This window comes from Antechinus flavipes, chromosome 6 (genome assembly GCF_016432865.1).
Source record: "Antechinus flavipes isolate AdamAnt ecotype Samford, QLD, Australia chromosome 6, AdamAnt_v2, whole genome shotgun sequence".
Taxonomy (NCBI): Eukaryota; Metazoa; Chordata; class Mammalia; order Dasyuromorphia; family Dasyuridae; genus Antechinus; species Antechinus flavipes.
The window spans coordinates 1,606,202-1,629,196 of NC_067403.1; the positions used below are offsets into that span (position 1 = coordinate 1,606,202).

The 22,995-nt window shown below is 37.4% G+C and overlaps 1 protein-coding gene across 1 annotated transcript in view; it reads left to right on the plus strand.

The window, feature by feature from the left end:
* Positions 1-22,995, plus strand: part of EVC2 (EvC ciliary complex subunit 2) — a 163,671-nt gene that overhangs the window by 36,893 nt on the left and 103,783 nt on the right. The window contains exons 6-9 of the mRNA XM_051967556.1: positions 2,747-2,856; positions 5,196-5,249; positions 15,651-15,785; positions 20,697-20,845. Coding sequence (XP_051823516.1) covers positions 2,747-2,856; positions 5,196-5,249; positions 15,651-15,785; positions 20,697-20,845 — 448 coding nt within the window. The remainder of the gene's footprint in view (positions 1-2,746; positions 2,857-5,195; positions 5,250-15,650; positions 15,786-20,696; positions 20,846-22,995) is intronic.

The window sequence follows — 22,995 nt, forward strand, 5'->3', positions numbered from 1 at the left end:
AGCATTCTGGGTCATAAATAGACTAGAATATGGAAATATTGGAGGCTCTATTGATTCTCAGGTTAAGGATCGAAGCCTTTGACAAAGAAAAGTTGGAATTGAGCCCACAGTACAACATGCAGATTCATTAAGAAAAATAAACTCATGATTCATAAGACAAATCCAACTTACACAATTCACTTGGTTTGACAAATTGGAACCATTGTGTGGTTTGGCAACAACTGCTGAAAAATCGTTAGGTGCCTGCCTACTCTTTTTTTCATAAAGAGAGAGGAAGAATGTAAAAGGAATTACCAAGGGATGGAAGTCAAGAATCTATTGTGATATTCATGATAGATGCTTTATACATAATAGTTTTCTAGACCTGGAGTCATAGACAAGATTTAGATTTAAAATAATAGGCATCATGATAAGATCTGGGATTTAGAAAAGAATTTAGAGATCATCTACATTTACTATCTCGTTTTATTAATAATGAAACTATAACTCAGAACAACTTGAGTGACTTACCCAAATGGTAGAGGTAAAAATTTAACCCATCTCTATCCATTTGGAGTTTTAAATGATTTTGGTATCATGGAACTCTTTTGACCATCTATTGAATCTATGGACCCCTATTAAGAACAATTATAATTGTCTAAATAAAAATAAATAGTATTTCAGGCAAAATAAGTTTATATTCAAGCACAGTCACAGCAACATTCTTTTTAAAAATCAAGTTACTGACCCCTATACACTATCACATTAACCTGCTAAATTTATAGATGAGGAAAATGAAGACCAAACAAATGTCCTTCTTCAGGTCACACAGGTGACAAAAAGGAGAGATGGTATCCGAATCCATGTCCTCAGATTCTACATCCAGTGTTCCAGATACAGTTTCAAGGGAGCCAAGATAAAATTCTGTCTATGAAGCATTTGTGAGCTTGGCTAAACTCTCTGAGTCACCATTTCTTCATCTGGAAAACGGAGACCATTATACTTATATTACTTTTTTCATGGCACTGCTATTGGGGAAAATCAGTTTGTAAATCTTAGAGCCGTTTGCAAATTTGAGGAATTATTTGTATAACCCTTCCCAAGTCCCAAAATTTTTCTCACCATAATCTTCTGTGATTATTCCAATTTGTGGCATATAATATAGGAGAGGGAGAGAACAGGGTTAGAACATCATATACTTTGTAAGGATGAGATGGCTCAAAAAGACTATGGCTTACACCCTCTCATGAAAGGTGACAAAGCCGGGAATAAAATACAAGTTTCCCAATTACTATTCTAATACTTTTCTAATATTAGTACATTGCTCGTAGATTTGTGTAATTCTATAAATCAATCCAATTTTAATCCACATTGTTGTGAATTTTTATTTACATAGTACTGAGAGGAACCTCTGTCCTGAGGAACCTCTAGTATTATTAATTTCATTTTACAAATGAGGAAACTGAGTCTCTCAAGATTGATTTGTTCAAAGTAACACAACCTAGCAGCCCTTTTTGTAGTGGCAGGGAACTGCAAATTGAATGGATGCCCATCAATGAGGGAATGGCTGAATAAGTGATGATATTTGGATGTAATGGAACATTATTATTTTATAAGAATTGATGAACAGGCTGATTTCAGAAAAGCCTAGAAAGAATTTTATGAACTGATGCTTAGTGAAGTGAGCAGAACCAAGAGAATGTTATACACAGCAACAACAAGCTTATGTGATGATCACCTGTGGTGGACTCTGCTCTTCTCAATAATGACATAATTGAGAGCAATTCTAATAGACTTAGGATGGAAAGAGCCATGAGACAGGGAGAGGGAGAGAGGGAAGGATCAAAGCATAGTAGTTTCACCTTTTTGCTGTTGTTTTTGTTTGTTTGTTTTCTCATTTTTCTCTTTTGATTTGAGTTTTCTTGCACAGAATGATTAATGTCGAAAGATGTTGAGAAGAATTTCATGTTTAGCCTGTATCAGATTGTGTCCTGTCCTGGAGAGGAGGGGGGGGAAGGGAGAGAGGGAGAAGAATTTGCAACATAAAATTTTGTAAGGGTGAATGCTGAAAACGTGTGTAACGCAACCAGTGAGTGTGATTAGGATTCAGATTCTGGGCTCTCCTATTGCCAAATTACCAATACACTGGATCTCATAGGTGACTATCTTTGATGTTAGCCAACGAAGCATTCCGTTTCATGCAAGAATTGTTTCTCTGGCGTCTTGGATCCAGGTCATCCAGCCTCTGAACCACATAACAAGAATAATAGAGATGGAAAGGCTCTTAATGATGATCTGGTTCAACCATTCATTTCCTGAAGAGGAAATGAAAGCTTCTAGAGCTGTGGAGGCTGGTATAAGGTCTTGGCTTCTAAATCCCAGGCAGCCCCAGGACTACGGCCTTAATCCTTTAGATCCAAGGTCAAAGCTCGCTCCACTAACTGGCCACTGCTCCCAAAGCCCAGGCGCCTTCAAAGCCTTACTGGGAGTTTTAATTTGAATTATTTATAAAGCTTCAGGGATGTTGCTCTGGGTACCACAAGCACTGTCAATGCTGATGGAGAACAAAATGTGACTTGTTGTTTTCTTTCCTTGGGAGCCAGTCAGCTGTCAGACTGAAAAGAAGCTTTTTCTGCTGCTAAGACTGGCTAAGAGAGTTGCATTATTATGAACTTCAACCTCTGGGATGAAGGAGGCTGGTGGGAAATGGACAACTTATTTTGTGTCCAGTGCTTCTAATGGTCTTTCTTTTGCTCTGTTTCAACAGCTGGTGATTTCTATGTAGTCAGTTACCGCGCTCGGCTGACGGCCAAAGAAGCCGGAGACGGCAAGATTCTGAGTCTCCCTGCCCAGCTGACCTTTCAGAGCCCATCACTGGTACTTGATTTTTGGGATTTTTCCTCTTGGCTTATGATTGATCTTTGGTTTTGAGGAGGACCAAAGACATCTCGTGCCTTATAAACAGTAAACATTAATAGGTGCTCGTTCAGTTGGGTGCTTTTAAAGTGACTGCAGAGAGGTACCTAAGAGGCTTCAACAAGGAAAACAATGATCCTCGACATTTGTTGAATTCTGCATATTCCTCAGCACATTTTTGAGTATTTTCTCACTTGGTTTGCCTTGTAACAGTCTGCACTGTGCGACAGCTGGTATAGGTAAAATCATCCTGGTTTTATGGGTAAAAGAAAGAAGATAAACTTATGGGTCCCCATAGACACTGATACATGGTTGAGGCTTTGTTTTTCTTGTTCTGTCAGAAACCCTCATTCTCTGTGCTGTATTGCCCATCTGGAGTTGGGTCTTGAATCCACATCTGAATTTGATCTCAGGCCTTCTCCTTCATGGGGTGCCCTGAGCAATGATCAATTTCCATAAATCGCTACTACTGGTATTTCTGTCACAAAGGGTTAGAAATAGAGCTGGATTTAAAGTCTGTGGTTCTGAACCCCAGGCAGCTTTGCAATCACAGGCAAATTCCTTCTCCTCGGGCCTTGGGGTCTCATCCACAAAACCAGGACTGGATGGATACGTCTCTAGAAGGTCCCTTTTTGCTCTGGCATTCACTGCTTCTCAGGTACTACCAGGGATGACACAAGATAACCTGCCAAGTACTCTAATTAAATAAGTTTAGTTATCTTCTTCTTAAATTGGATAGTTTCTGCTCCTTTCAGAATGACTCCCCATTTATAGGAAGTTATGACTTAGAAAAAGAAGGAATCCCAAGGATGACCAAATTTGTAAACTCTGCCCTCATTTTAAAAAAGAGCCGAAGGAACCTGGCTGAGTTCGGAGAGTTAGTAAGAAGTTTAACATTGAAATCAAGGTTCTTGGGCCCCAGAGATATTGTCATTTCCTCTGTGATGCTGCCCAGAAGATCTTAATTGCTCTGTCTTTCTTGTCTTTGCTTTAATGCAATTGCAGAATCAAATATTTGAAAGAGAGAAGCCAAACTAAGCTCCTCCTCGGTGTTTGGTCCCCAAGCATCTAAGTCCAAACCCCAGGATTTTGCTTAAAGCTAAAAAATGCCCAGATTTAATTTCAGGCCATCGTTAGCTGTGGTTTTTGTATCTATTAATTATTAATGTAGGAACGATTTTGCATGCCACATGGGCTTGTGTACCTAGGAGGAAAGAAGCTGTCATCTGGAAATGTTTGGCACTTTGCCTTGAGTTAGAATTTTTAAGTCAGAATTGAATTTAGTGAGCAGACCAAAAAGTGTTGTTGGTAAAAGAAATTAATCCTATGAACATCCAAACCCCTTTCCCACTCATTTGTTGTCTCATTTCGCACAGTGGATTCAGAATGCTTTTTGGCTGGGATGCACTGAAGGGAATTGAGATTCTTTTTCTATGTAATAATGGCTGGCCTTTGTCCTTAGCACCTACTGAATGCTAGGTATTGTGCTAAGTACTTTACAGATGTCTCATTTTGATCTCAAAATGGTTGGGAGGTAGTTCTATTATTATCCCCATAGTACAGCTGAGAAAACTGAGGTAAACAGGGGTTAACTGACTCGCCCAGAGCACACAGCTAGGAAGTGCTTAGGACAGTTTGGAGTTCAGGTCTGCCTGAATCCAGGCCCAGTGTCATGCGGCCGTTGTTGGAATGGAAGAGGGCTAAACCCTCCCATCACTGGAATTCTTGATTCCAGTTCTGACATTTTGTGCTTTGAGTTTCCTTCTATGGTAAGCTTCGGATTCCACTTTCTCTGGCTACGAGGCCGTTGAGCCGGAGCTTTAGTAGAAATCTTGTTACCATAGGCACGTGCTAGATGAGTTAGAAAAGCCCAGTTCCAATGCAGACTTTGGCCCTCACACCCTGAGTGATCTGGGGCACGTTATTTAACCTCTCTCTGGCTCAGCTTCTCATCTCGAATCTCCTTTCAGGGAAAGGGATTCCAAGTTCCCTTATACCTCTAAGGCAGTTATCATATAATCCCAGTTATAATCTATCATAATCACGTACAATCTAATTATATGATTATAATCATATAATCTTATAATAATAAGTACAGCCCCATTATTTTACTAGTCAGAAAACTAAGTGAGAGAGCTGGCCTGAGGTCATACACATCTGAATGCAGGCCCTCTGATTCTAAAATCAGCACTGGGTCTACTCTATTTCCCTAAAGGCCTCCTACCTGTGCCATCAAAGTTATAGGGCCAAGATCTCATATACCAGAATACTGATCATTCTTTTTTTTTCCCATTTCCTAGAATAAAACCCAGCTGAAGGCACTTTTGACTGTAAGAGGACAAGAAAAGGCAAAGGTAAAAGCAATACTGTAATTTGTCATACTCGGCATCTCACAGGGAGCTTCCTCCATCTCTCTGGAGCTGTTCTCCCACACAGGGTTTGAGCTACTGGGGGATGACATGCAACCCTGACAGCAATTAAGTATCAAGCTGAAGGCCTTTAAATGTACAAAGCAGCCCAGTTGGGTTTCTAAAAATGTTCTGGGGCTTGGTGTGCCACGGGACTTTGAGCTTCAGCTTGCAGGACATATTCTATAACTTGTGTGGAGGAACAATTCATTTCATTTCAACCAGCTTTGATTACACTGGAGTTGGGTTTGCAGCCTCAGGATTCAAATCCTGGAATTGTAAGGCAGAAGGAGATTAATTCAGAGGAGGGTTGGCGAAGTAGTAGGAGAAAATCAGGGAGGAGGAGATCACTTGGCAGGGAAGGAATCATGGATTCCTTAACTACATTTCTCTATGGAAATGGCGTTAGAAATAGTGGCGAGGTTCCCATGTGAATTCTCCCAAGGCTTCATCCTTGGCCCTCTCTGGTGTTCTCCAAAGCTTCCCTTTTCAAGGAGCCCATCTACTCCTGAGGGCTCATTTATCTGGATGCAGATCACTGCTAACCCTAATTTGTCCCTTGAGTTCTAGTCCTGGATCATCAAATACTTGTGACCTTCAATGGCCCGTGTGCCTTTTTCTAATTCATCATGACGAACAGAAAGTTCTCGCTGACCCCAGAGCTGTTCTCCTTTAAGTCTGCCTGTTACTGTTGCAGGGACCACCACCTGTCTAGTCCCTCTGGAATACAAGAACAAAATCATCCTTGTCCCTTCCCTTGTCCTCTTCTCTCCCCTATGCTTGGTTCCTAGGTTTTGTCCCATCCCCACACATCCCCTTCCCTCTATTTCTCGCACCACTGGCTTTCTTTTTTTGTCACTTAGATTTTTTCTTCTTTCCCACTTTGGGCTTGTCCACAGAGAATCATTCTTTGTCTTACACGTTTGTTGTTCTTCTTTTTAAGAAAAAGAATGAAGGAAAAACCAGCAAAACCAATCAATATATAAAAGAAACAGAATAATATATGCAATGTTTCTCATCCCCCAGCTCTTCAGAGGAATAAGAGGGAGGGAAGAAGATTTTTCACACTTCTATTTGCGCGTCATCTTTGCTTTTATGATTTTGCAACATGAATCTTTAATTATTTTGTGGTTGATCTTTATATTTCTGTTGTTTAGTCTTTATGTGAGGGCAGCTAGGGGGACGCCATAGTGCACAGAGTATCGGGCCTGGAGTCAGGAAAACTTCCCGAGTTAACATGTGGCTCCAAACACTTACTAGTTATGTGACCTTAGGCAATCCAATTAACTCTGTCTGTTTCTTCAATTGTAAAATGAGCTGGAGAAGGAAATGCCCTACCTCTTCCTCTCTTGGCCAAGAAATCCCCAAATGGGGTCAAAAAGAGTCAGATGCAGCTGAACAACAGCTCAATAAGTGTTTATATGTGTTGTTTGCTTGGCTCTATTTTATTTTCCCTCAGCTCATCTAAATCTTCCTGTGCTTCTCGATATCCATCATATTCTTTGCTTCTTACATCCTGACAATTTTTCATTTTATTGATGTGCCAGAATTTGTTTAGCCGTTCTTCAAACAGTAGTCATCTACTCTATCTTTTTTTGTGATTCTTTGTAATCACAAAAATGCCAGCAGAATACTTTAGCATAGAAGGACTCTTTTTAGCCATGACTTTCTTGGGGTATATGCCCTTATGTATGCTATATATAGCACAATTTCTGGTTCAAAGTGCAAGGACATTGTATTTATTTGCATAATCTAGAAATTGCTTTTAAGAATGGCTGCACTAATTCACAAGTCATCCAACAATGTTTAAGTGATTCTGTCTTTCCCAAACACAAGATGATTTTTCACTTTGTTTTCCTACCCCTAGAGTCTTGGAGAACTTAAATATTTGTTGAATTGAATACATAGGTTCATAAGATAATAAGATGTAAAACTAGCAGAAACATTAGCAACTATTGAGTCCATCACAATCCCATTTTACATTTGATTTTATACATCTATGAATGACCTCCTCCCCCAAAGAGCAAGTTTTCTGGGCGTTTTGCTTTCTTTGCTATAGAAAGATCACTGGATGAAGAGGCAGGAGACCTCGGATCTCCTCTTGGCTACTTTATCAACCTGACTTTGGACAGGTTATTTTTCACCGGGGCCTAGCTTCTTGATCCACAAAATGAGAAAAGGAAGAGTAAACTAAAAGATCTCTGAGCTTCTTTCTGCCGCCAGCTTGCCATGATTCTGATTGTAAGAAAGATATATTTTTGGTTTCAGCATGTATCTTAAGAGATGTTGAGATAGAACTTTTCAAAATAATCTGCCTCAGAAAAATAGGAGATGGATTGGGGATTGCTAGATGATTTATATCTCCCAGAGACAGGTGGTAAAAGTTACTGATGGCTTAAGGGACATGGTTCACTGACTTATTGCAAGCTACCAAGTTTATTTTCCATAAGGAAGTGCTCCTCGGCTCTGAGAAACCTGCTTTTTTATGACAAGAGAGTTAATGTTTCAAACATGGCTCCCACTGGAGGAACCAGCAGGCGAATCTGAGCAGTTACCTTTTATAATGGAATCGCAGACGTGTCATTGAATTACACTTAGGTAGGGAGCTGGGCGTTTTTGAGTTCTGAACTTAGGAGACCAATAATATTAGGATTAGAGAGAAAGCCAGTTGCCTAAATATATAAAATCAGCGTTAGAAAAGCTGCTTCTGTTACATTAGCACTGTCTTATCTGATCCTAGTGGAAGGTAAAGGATATAAGAGAGAAAATTTCACAGGGAGCATCTCCTGACATATACATGCTAATAACAGCAGCTTTTCATAGAGAAGCAATGATGTCTAATAAAAGAGGGAGGGGAAAAAAAAAAAAAAAACTTTGAACTCACAAAAGCAAATTTCAGTTCTCGTCCGTATTTCTGATGTGTCTAAAATGCACCAGGGAACTATGTGTAGACATGCAAAGAACAATCCTTGCTCTGCCTTCTAAGGGGGCGACCTGCTTGACTTGTGCAAATCCCACACTTCTCAATCATCGCACTTTGATAGCGTGCTCTGTGCTGCTCAGCACAAGGGGCATTGTGACAGGAAGTCACTCGAACTCCGAGAGACTCTGGAAATGAGAATTCCTGCAGTTGGATTCAGTGAGAATTCATTAAGCACCCATGTGTCAGGGGCCATGGCAGGTGCTGGGAGACACAAGGATAAAAAGAGAATAACCCTCCCTCTTAAAGAACCTGGGTATTATTAATAAGTATTTAGATCGTTGTGACTTATCCTTGCAATTCTCAACTGCTGCTGTCTTTTTTACCCTGTTAGATAAGAAAGGTACCCATTACCCCAAAGTCCCCCCAAACATTTTTCCTTCATTTTAAAGAATAGCAATTCAAATTGCTGATGTGGGCCTTTGTTCTCTTAAAATTAGACCCCTGCCCCCCCTTGCAAACAGACTTATTAATACAACAGCAAGGACCTTCTACATATATTTCTCTAGTTTATTGGTTTTAAAAATCTAGTATGAAATTGGAGTTCTATGTAGTATGCTACATAGACTTGGGACATTTTCATTTTCCAAATGTTTATTTTCAAAATACAGTGTTTAGAGAGGGGAAGGGGTCAAAATACAATAGATTCTCTGAGTTCCAGTGGAACCAACGCAGTTCCTAACTGCAAAACCAGAGACAAAGGCTGTGTACCTTGGGATGTTATCATGTTGGAGATTTTACATTTAACTCTGAATCTGATGAAAAAAATCTTAGAGGTTAATGTGGAGACATATGAGGAAAGTGGTCCTATTTGTCTGAATGAGACCCTTACCTTTTACATATTAACATATATTAATAGGATTGATTCAAACTGAAGGTGTTTTGTAGCTGTTAAATAATACACTAACAAGGACTTAGTGGATGTTTGGAGTAAAATTTGTTTAATTTTTCTTTTCTTTTTTAGAGATTTAATTTATGGACTTTTTCTTTTTAACTTTTAAAATTTTAATTAATTGATTTACTTTAAACTTAAGTGCAGAATGGGAAAAGAAAAAAAAAATCATGTGCACAGGAGAAGATAAGGGAGGATTCAAAAACCAAAGGAAGAAATTTCCATTTCAAGAAAGCCTATATAATAAATGTTACCCCTTGCTGTCAGAGATGTCCATCTTTACTTCTCTTTAGGTTTTCTTTTGTTCTTTTCTGTGTATTTTTTTCTTTATTCTCTATTTTTTCCTTCTTCCCTCCTCTAAGAAGGCTCTAATTAAATGCACACACATGCACATAAATGCACATAGATATACATAATTGCACATTGATGCACACACATGGGTGCTAAGCTCTGGGGATACAAGTAAGTAAGGCTATACTGTACTTGTTCTATTTCTCTGATAGCATATATATATATATATATATGTTTTTTTTTTCCTCTATCACAATTTCTTCCATCTATAGACTGCCTTCTAGTTTTCAAAGTATTGCATGTTGCTAAGATCTAGAACTGGGTGGAGTTTTGAGGCCATTAATCCAGGAGTTCTTCACTTGGAGAGAATTTGAGTACCAGTGACACTAACAGGTGAAAACTAATTATTGGCAAATATAGTACAGTGACTTGCCAGCAGTCACGACATTCTGAGTTCAAATCTGGCCTCAGATATTTATTGAATGTGTGATCCTGTCCAAGTCACTTAGTCATCTTTACCTCAGTTTCCTTATCTGTAAAATGACCTAGAGAAAGAAATGGCCAACCACCTCAGTGTCTTTGCCAAGAAAACCCAAAATAGAGTCATGGAGAGTCAGACATATTTAAAAACAAAACAAACAAACAAAACAAAACAACACAGTGAATAACAAAAGAGACCCAGAGAAGGGATATGACTAACCAGAGATAATAGAATTTGGGTCTAGTGACTCTGTGCAATTTCTCCAGATAATTGGTTCCTGAGAATTCATTCAAGCAGCATTTATTAAACTTCTATTAATACACTTGGAAATCCAAGGTAAAAATGAAATTGGCCCTGTGTTCTCTTGAGTGGGCAGGCTGAGTGGGCACCACATGGCCCATTTGGCAGCTGAAAAACTCTATGTGCATAGAGATTAAGTTGCTTGACCAAGATTGCAGAGCTAGAAGTGCCCGAGGCTGAATTTGAACTCATAAGATGAATTTTCATGAAAGAAATTACTTCAGACCTGGTATTCCAGGAGGTGGAGAGAAGATGTTAGATTTGACAGTGAGTTTAAGGATACTGGTAATAGCCCGGTATCTAGGTCTCCCCATGTTAAATAAAATTCTCTGTGCATGATTTTTGGAAAACAGAAAAGTTGCATATAATGAGAAGGTATGGATGAATTTAGATGATGCAAGTAGAGGAAATGCCCATTCATTCATTTAATAAAAATTTATTAAGCACTTACTGTGTGCCAGGCACTGGGCTAAGCTCTGGGGATACAAAAAGCCAAAAATTTTCAAGGGAAGTAGGAAAGAAGAAAGTGATAATGATATTTTTGAAAGTGAAAAGAAAATTGTGTCACCGAGTCATTTATAAAATCATAAGGACAGGAGGAAGTTTGGAAGGTATTAGAGACAAGCAGGGCAGGGTTAGAATTACCATGTCACATTTTAAATACATGTTTTTAAAAATCGCTACAATCAAGTTTTCCATGGTAGAGATTCCTCATGAAGACTTCTTTTTTGCCCTTTTTAAGGGAACTGTTCAAGTTTCCCAAGTTCATAATAATAAAAAAGAATTTTTAAAAAGTCTCACAATAGAATATATTGACCCTCATGGAAAATGATTTCTTGGCTCCTGAAAGTATTCAAGAGTAAAAAGGATACTATAATATTCAGGTCCTATCATGGTCCCTTCAAATTGGAATTCTCAGATTCTGTTTTGTAATTCTATTGTTATTTCATTCTGGGAAAACCATTCATGTGAAAATTCTATATTTATTTTCTTCTTCCCTCCAAATAGTACTAAAAACCAAATCTGCAAAGAGAAAGGCAACATGGAGTAGCAGATAGAGAGATGCTATTGCAGTTAGAAAATTCTAGGCTCTGCTACTAGCTATTTGACACTGGTCCATTTACACACTATTTCACTTCCCTAGATGATTTTCTAAAATGACTTAATTGTACACAGATACTTCTTAAGATTTTTTTTTAAATTAGAAATTGAATTGGTGCTAGATTTTGGAAGAACCTGAATCCTAGGAATGGTGTTTGTCTTGTCTTCATTAGGCAGAAGTGGACCTTTCAGGCCTGATTAAGCCTTCTGCCATTTCAAATCTCCTCATGTTAGCATGAGATGAGTTTGATTTCTGGGAGAGGCAATAATTAAAAAAAGAATAAAGCACTGGAAGAATATATGATTTCTCTCCCTCTTTCCCAAAGTAGCAGAAAGCATTGTCTTGCTAGTCCCCTTGTCATCAGACACTTTCCAGTAGGAAATTTGAGTTTCTTTGGCTAGATTGACCTTTTCTAACATAATCTCAATTCCCTTTTGTGTGATTCCCCTGTGCTGTTTTGACCCAGGAATTTGTATTCTGTTGCAGTGACTGCTGACATCTAGGTTGTGATCAAAAAGATGGAAATAACTCATTCCTCCCAAAAGTTATGCTGCCATGGCTGTGTCATTTGAAGTCTAAAGGGTATTCTGACAGGGCACTCACTAAACAAATGGGAAAAGAGAGAAAATAAGGAGATGCATTTTGAATAGAAAGTATTTTTCTATAAAAAAGTTTGAATATGGAAAAATACTTTTATCCTTAAGGTGGAGATGAGTGGAATTAAGGAGGGCAAATGTATAAAAATGGCTTTGTTGAATAATTTTCTGATCACTTTTTATGCATGAGGAATCTTGGTGGACTGAATCACATGCGGTCACCATTGCAACTCCACCATTTCTAATTGTCCTTAACTGCTTTTTCTAAGACCATGTTTAAAGAAGTTGACTGATTTGGGAGAAAAAAAAAAAATATATATATATATATATATATATATATATATATACACACACATATATACTTATATATATACATTATCAAAAGTCTAGGGATTGGGCATGATAATACCTAAGTTTCTGGTTGCCTTTAAAAATAAAATGTTATGACCTTAAGTTAGTCATGATATGTTCTACCTTACTGGAAGACAATGGCAACCAAAAGAAGAGTTTTCACATGGGGGAGATACACATCTACACATATGATATGTCTTTCTAGGCACATGTGTGTGCATATGGATATGTATGCATACATGTACTTTAAAAACAAATACCTCATTTATTAAAAATTTTGAATACAATGCATACAGTAATGACAAGCATATATCTGATGAGGGTATTAGAGAAGGTACAAAAGCTGATCCACAGAAGATCAATTTAAAGAAAATCTTTAAAATAACTTAGTTGACTGAAAGAGTAGATCCCTCTATATTTATAATTTCAATATATTTGATTCAGTGGAGTCGGGTGGCACAAGGGATAGAACACCAGACTATATGTGAACATCATGCTAAGAGCTTTATAATTATGATTCCATTTGATTCTTACAACAATCCTGGCAGAGAGATGCTATTATTACTTTTATTCTATAGATGACAAAGTGGAAGAAAATAAAAGTGGTGTGAGAGAATTGTATCCTATTCTCTACTCAAGTATTTATTCAGGGAAATCATTATAAGGGATGTCATCAAATAAATACATGATAAAAGGAGGGATTAACTATGTGTCTACATAGCCTGTGTATGTATGTGTGAGAGAGAGGTGGGCGGAGAGGGAGGGGAGAGGGGGAAAAGGGGAAACTGGAAAGAGATAGGGGAAGCAAAGAGAAGAGAAGCAGAAGAAGAGGGAGAAGGAATGGCATGCAAAGACAGAGACTAAGCTACAGAAAGGTTTATTACCCACAGACTTTAGCAATGAATACAGGCACATTTCTGCTTTTATGTTGCAGTCTTGAAGAATTCACCTCAATATGGATTATCATGAGACTCAATTTCCATTCATGTAGACTGTAGACATGTAGACAATCTTCTGATTCCGAATGGTTTCATTTCCTCCCTTACATTTTCTACACGACAGTATCCCTATTTGACTAATTATTTCCCATGGATTTTGACAATTTCTCTTTCCATAGTCTGTGTTTGTGGTGAAGTGATGTGGGCCAGCTTCTTATGGATTTAGTTGTGCTTATGACTTGTTAAATACAAAGTAGTGGGGGGGTGTCTCTATGAGAGCAGAAATTATTCACTTAAGTTTTGGGTGAATCTTAAAATTAGGAATTTTCAGAATTGGAAGGAATCTCGGGGTCTAGCTCCTCTAACCTAGAATGAAGAGAACCCTTCCCCCATCCATAACAAAGCTGGGATGTTTACCCTAATTGTGATTGAAAAGTTTTTACTGACAATATCAGCATATCAGGGGAGTGTAGAATATTTTTACCATGTCAGTTTTATGGATAAGAAAAAAATTATGACCAAATGAGAGAGAGAGCATATAAGTAAAGTAGGTAATTTTGATGCATCAAATTTAAAGATTTATTTTGTACAAACAAAGCTAATGTGGGCAAGATTAGAAGGAAAGCAGAAAACTGGGGAAAACTTTTTATAAGAAGTTTCTATGATAAAGGCCTAATTTTTTAAAAAAATTAGAGAATTGTTGCAAATTTATAACATGTCATTCCCCGATTGAAAAATGATCAAAGGATATGAACATAGTTTTTAGAAGAAATCAAACTCTATAGTCATTTAAGATATTCTAAATCACTATTGATTAGAAAAACACAAATTATAACAACTCTAAGATACCACCTATATCTATCAGATTGGCTAACGTGGCACAAAAGCAAAATAAGGAGGGGATGTAAAACAATAAGGACCCCAGGGCATTGTTGATGAAGTTGTGAACTTATATGTGAACTGATCCAACCATTCTGTTGAGCAATCTGAAATTATGCCTAAAGAGCTCTAAAAGTGTATATCCCCTTTGATACAATGATACCACTATTGTGTCTATGTCCCCAAGGAATCAAAGAATAGGGAAAATGATCTATATGTACAAAATATGTATAGCAGCCCTTTTTGTGGTTGCAAAAAAATAGAACTTGAGGGGATGCCCATCAATTGCCGTGGTACGTGACTTTAATGGAATAATTTTGTGCTTTTAAAAATAAAAGGCAGCTAGATTTTAGGGGAAAAAAAAAACCTGGACAGACTTACATGGACTGGTAATAGTAAAGTAAGCGGAATCCAGGAGAAAATTTTCTGCAGCAACAGCAACATTTATGATGATTGGCTATGAATGTCTTAGGTATCTCAGCAAAATAATGATCCAAGACAATTTTGAAGGACTCGCAATGAAAAATGCTATCTAGCTCCAGAGAAAGAACTAATGGAGTCCGAATGCAGCTTGAAGCATACTATTTTTGCTTTATTATTCGTAATGTTTGATTTTTGGTTTTTATTTGGTCCATTTTTTCTTCTGCAAAATGGTTAATATGGAAATGTTTTGCCTGACTGCACATGTGTGATTTGTATGAAATTGCTTGCTTTCTCAAGGAATGGGGAGTAAGGAAAAAGGTAGGGAGAGGATATGGAACTAAAAAAAAAGCCCTGAATAGAAAAAAAAATGAGTATTTGCATGTAATCAATAAAAAATTAAAAAGGAATTTAAAAATAAATACCCCCCCTTCCAAGTTTCCAATGATGAGAAACCCCCTGTATTCTGTGATAGTGTAATCTATTCTCTGGACAACTCCAATTATATAGTTTTGTTTTTTTCCTCTCTTCCCTCAAAATTATATTTTCTTCTTTGCAGTTTCTGATTCTTGCTGTGGGTTCCATTTTCTGAATCTAAATAACAAAGTTCTTGTTCTTCTACATGACAGCTCCATAATATGACTTATAATATAGAATTGTAGAATATAGATTCAGAACTGAGCTGGAAGAGAACTTAGCTGAGTCATTGGGTCTGATCACCTCATTTTGGAGTTGAGGTAACTGAGGCTCAGTGAGATTGATTTAGTTGCCCAATGTTACAGAAGTACTAAATGTCTAGGGTAAAGTTTGAACCCAAGACTTCATGATGCCACAATATGACACCTACTCACCCATGCTGCCTCTCGTAGGACACCCAAAAATGAACACAATATTCCTGACTTGAACTGACCAGGATATAACACTCATAGCCCATCTCTTTGTTTATAGAAACTATAGGTGTTCTTGTAGTTCTAAGATTCCCTTAATATTTCTGGCTGCCACATAATATTGCTTTATACTTGGTGTACAATCTACTAAAACTCATAGATCTTTTCTTTAGACAAACTATAGTGTATCTTAGAGATAATCTCTAAATTTGTTTTTCTTTTTCTCATAGGTTTCCCCAAACCATGGTGCTCATGCAGCAGGATTTTTCATTGCGTTTCTAGTGTCTCTGGCACTTACCTGCATCATATTTTTATTTATGTCTCAATCTCGGTGTTTCAGATGGATCCTCTGTAATAAAAATCGGGTGAGTCACCAAGAGTTTCTTTCTGTGCTGTGATATTGTTGGTGTTTAGCTGTAAAATATGCTGGGTTTTGGGTGGGTTAGGTCGAACCTAGAATTATAACAATTGATCATGATCAAAGCCATAGAATGTTAGAAGGGACCTTTGAGAGGTCTTTAGTACATGCTTTAATACAAGCATTCATGTGCTTAACATCCTCCCTGCATGCTTTGCTTTAGCATCCCAAATGCCCTAGACATACATGCTCCTTGCCCTGGGTCTTTGTTCATGCTGCTCATAAATCTGCAATGTTATTTATCTTACTTCTTGCCCTCTCTGCCTATTTAATTCTTCTTCATTTTTTAAATTGCATTTTGAATGTCATTATAAAGCTCTGCCTGATTCTTCTGTCCCCAGAGTAAGGACTTTTATTCCCGGAGCTCACATATCATGTTCATTTGTGTTTTTCTATTGAACTTTTCTTGCAATGTTATATATTGTAGCTAACTGGGCTTGTGTCCGATACCCCTCTTTCTATAAACTCCATGGGATATGGACTGTGACTTATATGTATTTGGTATCTCCCAAAGTACCCATTTTACTGTGCTGCATACAAAAAGTGCTTAAGAAATGATCATTGGCTATATCCAGTCTATATTTGAATACTTTTAGGAAATTCATTCCATGAAGCAACCTATTCCATTACTGACAAGTTGCTGTCATTTGGATGTTATTTCTTTACAGGCAGCTAAAATCAGTCTTCCTAAAATAGTCAATTCTTTGTTACTGATACTGTTGAAGTAGAGATCATTGTATGTAATGAATAATGCACAAGCAATCTCAGAAAGCTTCCATTTCTTAATGTCATTGAACAATATATTACACAAAAATAGACATTGTTCCTATCCATGTACCCTATCATCTCAAAAAAGTTTTATGGTTAGAAATAAAAAGGCATAAAGAATATATTGAGAGAGAAATGTTGTTTCTTTATTAAAATTGTACTGAATTCTGAAAAAGAATAATTTCACCTCAGATTTGTATAAGCACTTAGTTTATGACATATTTTTAGGATCATAAATTTAGGCCCCAAAGGAAATTTAGAGATTCAATAGTCCAACCTTTTGACCCTATAGCAGAGAAGCTCAGACTACGCATAGAAGAGATTTGCTGAAGACTGTATTGAGTAAGTGGCCAAAGGACTTGATCCCAGTTCCCTGAACCCTAAATCCAGAGCTTTTTCTCATGAGATAGTAAGGCAGATGAATTTATAACTCATCTGTAGCACAAAAGTACTATTTTGTATTGAAAGCAACCATATCATTTTCTTAAGCAAAGCACCTAAATATAAACCTTATGCCACTAGAAACTTCCCTTTATTTATCTCAGGAATCCCGATGGTCCCTGGTATAGGATCTTGTATAAAGCAAGTGGTCAGTAAATGAGGGTTAAGGGAATAGGTACTAACTCCTCTAGTTACTCTGAAAGATTTATATCAAGAAGGAATTTTGGATTTCAGAATTTGGTGTCTTGAATGATAGAAGCAATAGGACTTGATGGCTTGAGGGAAGAAGAAAAAAATATCAGGAAAAAAATAGAGGATTTCCATGATCAGATGGAGATGAGTCAATTTCCATTCACTTACTGAAACTCAAGTAGCACATTTTGTGCCGGAGTTAAGGTTAAGACAAATTTCACTCTTTGCTTGGAGGAGGAAGCTCCTGAATCGGATACCTGAATCACAGAAGTCTAAACTGGGAAGAATCTTAGAACAAGAACTTGAAAGGTTAGCCTTGGAGACATTAGAAATCTTTCAGGAATGAAGGAGGAAGGAAACAAGCATTTTAAGGTACTTATCATATGCCAGACACTGTGTTAACCCTTTACAAACATTGGCTCATTTACCCCCTCAATAACCCTGGGAAGTAGATACTATTATTATCAATCCCTTTTTACAGTAGAACTCAGTAAAACTGAGGCAGGCAGACAGAGGATTGACTTCCCAAGGTCACAAAGGTAGCAAGTTTCTAAGGCCAGATTTAAGTAAGGTCTTCCTGACTCTCTTACTGGTTCAAAGACCAGTAGGCTATACACTGCATTATTTATTTGCTTCCATAGGTGGTTAATTATTTTTTGACCCTCAGTTTTCTCATCTGCAAAATGAGGAAAATAAAACCTGGAGTATTTAAAGTTTCATGATTCCCAATTCCAGACAGTTATGTCTACATTATGGGAAGCTACCAGTGTTAATGGATTAAAGCACTAGATAGAGTAAACAGGTTCAAGTTCTAGTCCCAATTATTTCATGAAACAATTATGTGACTTTGGGGTTCTTTTTCCTCAATTGCACAGAAAAAGGATTGGAGCTGATGCCCCCTAGTGTGTCATTCAGCCTTAACCTTCTAGGATTGCAATAGGGAGTGTGTGAGTGAGAGCTGTAGTACATGAATGAGAGGACCAACTGTTTATGATCCTTGTAAGGGATAGCATATCAATGTAGCAAAATACCTTAAATTTCTGAAAGTCTCTCTCTCTCTCTCTCTCTCTCTCTCTCTCTCTCTCTCTCTCTCTCTTGCATTTGGCCACCAAATAGCATAATTTTTTCTGCTTGAGAGCAGTAGGCTGGTAGGAGACCAATCCTTAGAATGGTCCAAATCATAATAATGATTTACATTTACAAATAACAAACCTGTGGCATTTTAAGATTTTCAAAATGTCAGACAACATTGATCCTCAGACCCTATGCAGTAAGTACTCTTATTATCCCCATGATCACACAGCTGGTCGACATCTAATGAAGGATTCAGATTCATCTGTTCCTGACACTAAGAGAAACACTCGATCCTCTGCATCATCAAGCTGCCATAGTGACTTGTGATGGTGGATCAAGAAGCAAATATATTGAACAAAGTCAATCATTGAAATAAAAGCTTTCACCCTTGATGTCATGGAATTTCAAGGGTCAGGATTCCCTTAAACATCATATTATCCAGAAGTTCTTCATCTTTTGGGGGGGGGGCTTAGAGAGCTCCTTTGGAAGTTTAGTGAAGTGTATAGACCCCTTCTCAGAATTAGGTTTTAAAATAGTTGAAAGAAATGCAAAATTCAGTTGGTGGAAATAAAGCTTTATTTTTTCTTATCCAAGCTTGTACCTCCCCACAAAAATCTACTAAGAGTCCACAAACTCCATATTTTAAAAATTCTGAAAAAATTCAAAAATTTATAGTTTTAAGAAGCTAAAGCTTAGAGAAGTTCCTTGGCCAAAGTTACAAGGTGAAATTTGAGAACAAGTCTCTTAAGTTCGCTTTCCTGTCATCTCTACTATATTTCAACCACATTAATTCTTAATTTTCTTGAATTTTTTTTCTGTAACAGAATTGAAGAAATATTGAATGGTATATGAATAAGATACCTCAGTTTTCAGTTAAAAATATTCTTACAGAGGATTTTTACCCCATCTCCCAAACATTCATCATTGACCACATACTTCTACCTGCTTTCATTTTTGTCCTTTAGCTTATTGTTTTTAACGCTTGTGGATCTCATTAATGTATTGTGTTGAAAAAAATCAGATAAGAACCATGACAAGACTTAATTCCATGTCTTAAAAAGAGATCACAGTCTTGGCAAGGTAATTAGCAATGTGTTAATTTGATTCCAATTTTGAAGATCTTTGAACATTTTGCCTTGAAAATTAATGGTAATTTTTAACCTGAGTCAGATCATCTTCATCTATTTCATTATTTTGCTTTCTTTTTGTAATAATAACTTGGGAAATGTAGGAAAAATACATGGTCTGATTGGTCACCCCTATGTTTCCATAGCTTACTCTGAATACTCTGCAGAGAAACATAATTGGTGTTCCATTGAAGTGAAAGTTTCCTCCTCTATGTAGCACAAAATAAAATGGAAAAAATGGGGTCTCCATCTTGCTAGTGTAGCTTTAGATACCCAAACTGAAAAGTGCTAAAGAAACTTGGGTAAAAGTGTAGAGGCATATTATTATTTGTGTGGGTAACTTAGATGTTCCATGGTGGTCAGAGTCTAAAAGTACTTTGACATCTTAGAATGGTGATCTCTAAAACATGAAATTTAATATGAATTCATTTAGAGTCTTACATAACAATTAAAAATGTCACCCACATAAATATGGGATAGAGTGGGTTTCCAGTTGTTCACTTGTGTTTAACTCTTTGTGATCCCGTGGACCATAGCATGCCAGTACTGCACTTGTTATGTAGAAAAAGGTTAGAATGGTTTTTGATGGATCACTAAAAACTGAGCGAGAAATAGTAGGTAGAAGCTATAGATGCATATGTTACCTTGTAATGGATAGGAAGATATTTCCTATATTAAACTATTCCTGTAACTAAGAATTTCCTCCAGAATTAGTGAACTCCATGTAACTGAAAATGTTCTAGTGGAGGCATGATGACCACTGGCTGGGAATATTTTGGTAAAAATATGTTTTGGCTCCAGTTTCTAGTACATGCCCTCTGGAAACCTAGATATGTGTTCTGGCTATACCACCTACCTTCTGTTTGCATAAGACAACCCTCTTTGAGGTTCAGTTTCCTGATTTCTAAAGTGAAGGGTCTAGATCTCATGTTCTCCAAGGTTCTTTCCTAGTTCTAATATTCTGTGTTCAGCTAGCTCTAATGTTGGCTTTCCAATTGTAGCATGTTATGGCCTGAGGCCCCTTAGGGCCTTCATTCTATATTCAATATTCTATATAATTCTATGTAATCATTCTATATTCAATATTGTCATTTTCCTTCCCTACTCTAACATTCTATGGCTCTCTGATTAGTTATAAACCAAGGAAGGTTAGTGATAATTTCTTCTTTAGTCTCTGGTATCATTCTAGTTTATCTTTGAGTCTTACCATTTCCTAGATAGCAACAAAACTTAGGTTTTCTAAAATTCCTGTGCAGGTCGAGCAGAGCCCCCATCAAGAAAGCAAGCTGGAATATTCGCAGTTCACTTTTGTGGATGGCGTGAGTGAAGAATTCGCCATTAGTGACCAGATCATCGACATACTATCAGCCGAGGAGCCGGGAAGCATGATTCAAGCCTTAGAAGAGTAAGAATCCCCACTCTAGCTTTGTCCTCCTTCAAGTTTTCTCCTTGCCTGTACCTCTGTTAACATGAACACATTTACTCTCCTGCCAAAGCCTCGGGAGCCAAGTGAAGGATGAATTCTTTTCCTCCATCACATTTTGGGTTATTCTGGGTTGTAGAACTTTGTAACATCAAGCTGAAAATGACTGTCCTGCCTCTCCTCCCTTTTCATTCTTTTTATTCTGAACTTGAACAATTCAATTAATGTAGCACCAGGAAACTAAGTTCTATTAATTCTACAACTTATCACTAGGACCTTGAGGCCTTTACTTTCCTGAATGTAAAATACAGTTTGTCTAGAGGCATTTTGTGTGGCTACCACGGGCATTAATCAACTGGTCAGAAAGCCAAAGTTCAGACCCAGTGTCAGTTCTTGTCAGCTGTGTGACCTTGAGCAAACCACATAGCTTTTTGTGAGCCTCAGTTTCTTATCAGTAAAATAGAAACAATCCCCATCTTGCATATTTTAATAAGTTATTATAAGGACTAAACAATAGAATTACTGTGAAAGCCCATGATGGCAGAGATCTACAGAAATGTGACTGAGTCTTGTGTTATAACCAGGAAATCATAAATGGTGAAAAGAGGAGAATTTTGTTGAGAAAATGGGAATTCAGGTAAAGCTATCAATTGGAGAGGTTATTTAGTGAACTGTAAATAGAAATCAGACTAGATGTGAAAAGAATTAGACTTTTCTAAATAAGGGAACCCTCATTTCCCTGAGATAATCACTACTTTACACCCAACTCAGAATGTTTTGTGACTAAAAAAAATATTTCAAATAGAAGCTTTGTTGGGATTCTTGTAAAACATGTCTATGACTATGATCAGACCAAAAGTGAGAATGAACTAATGTCAATTTTTGTGTTCAAATAATTTGGTTTTCTTTCCCCCCATTAATCATTCTATAGACCATGTACCTTCATTTTAGGAAATCCTTTTCTTTCCTCAAACTTCAGCTTGCTCATTTGTAAGTAAGGAAGTTAGAGGAGTTAGCTCCAGAAGTCCTTTCACCATAAGTCTCGTGCTGTGATTCTGTGATCGTATGAACTTCCCTCTCTCTGGCCTTTACAGCACAGACAATAAGAATGGACTAGGGCAAATAGTCCTTGACTAAGAACCAGCCAGTCTAAATTCGATGATTTTTTCAGATCTCAGCTATTCTTAAAAGAGCATGTGCTAAAAGATGAAAGGTTTGTGATTAATGTTGATGGGAGGAACACCAACAGGAAATATGAGGAAATACCAAAAGATTGCCTTTTGGTCTTAGAGTGCTGGGATTAGAGCATTTGTGAATTGGAAGTTACCTTTTAACCCATCCAAGAAAAGAATTAGAAGATTTTGCTTTGTACCTTGCTTCCTGCTGTTATTTCCCTGTCTGCAAAGACAGAATGATGAAAACTTCTCTTCCTTTCTTCATGGAATAGTAATGCTTCCCTAGTCCCTTAGAGCTCTGTGGAAATATTAGATTGAACCTTCTGCTCTCAATAGCATGGGTTCTCTTTGTTAACATCTTTGGTTTGGGGGGTCTGTGTGTACTTGGCTTTCCTTCCCTACTCTTCCATTGAATTGACTTGATAAAGTAGATGAAGGCTGACTTGGTTTTGAGGATCTTATAAAGTTCTTCAGAGAATTTCCTATTTTTTCCTCTAAAAGATAAGCTGTGATTCTCTTCATGATCTACTGTTTTCATTTCTTTTCCCTCCCTGCCTTGTTTTTAACTATTCTGTATTTATTTTGTATAATGTATAGTATCCTACATGTAACTGTGCCTTATCCCATGATAGATTATAAACAGCTTGAAAGCAGGGATTGGTCCACTTCTGCTCTTTATCCCTGCCCCACATTGCTCCAGGGGGGTTGACACATAGGAAATGCTTAATAAATGCTCATTGATCAAGCACTCTCAGATAAAGTTATCCTGGACAAAATGATGGATCTTGTTGCCTGTTGGTGCTGGAAGATACTGACTCTTAGGACTTTTTGTCCATCTCTCCCAGAGGAGAGCTGATGAGTCGGGTTTTCAATGTTTGTACTTTATCAAATCAATTCAATAAATATTAATAGCTAACAATTATGTGCCAGGCACGGTGCTAAGCTCTATAGATTTAA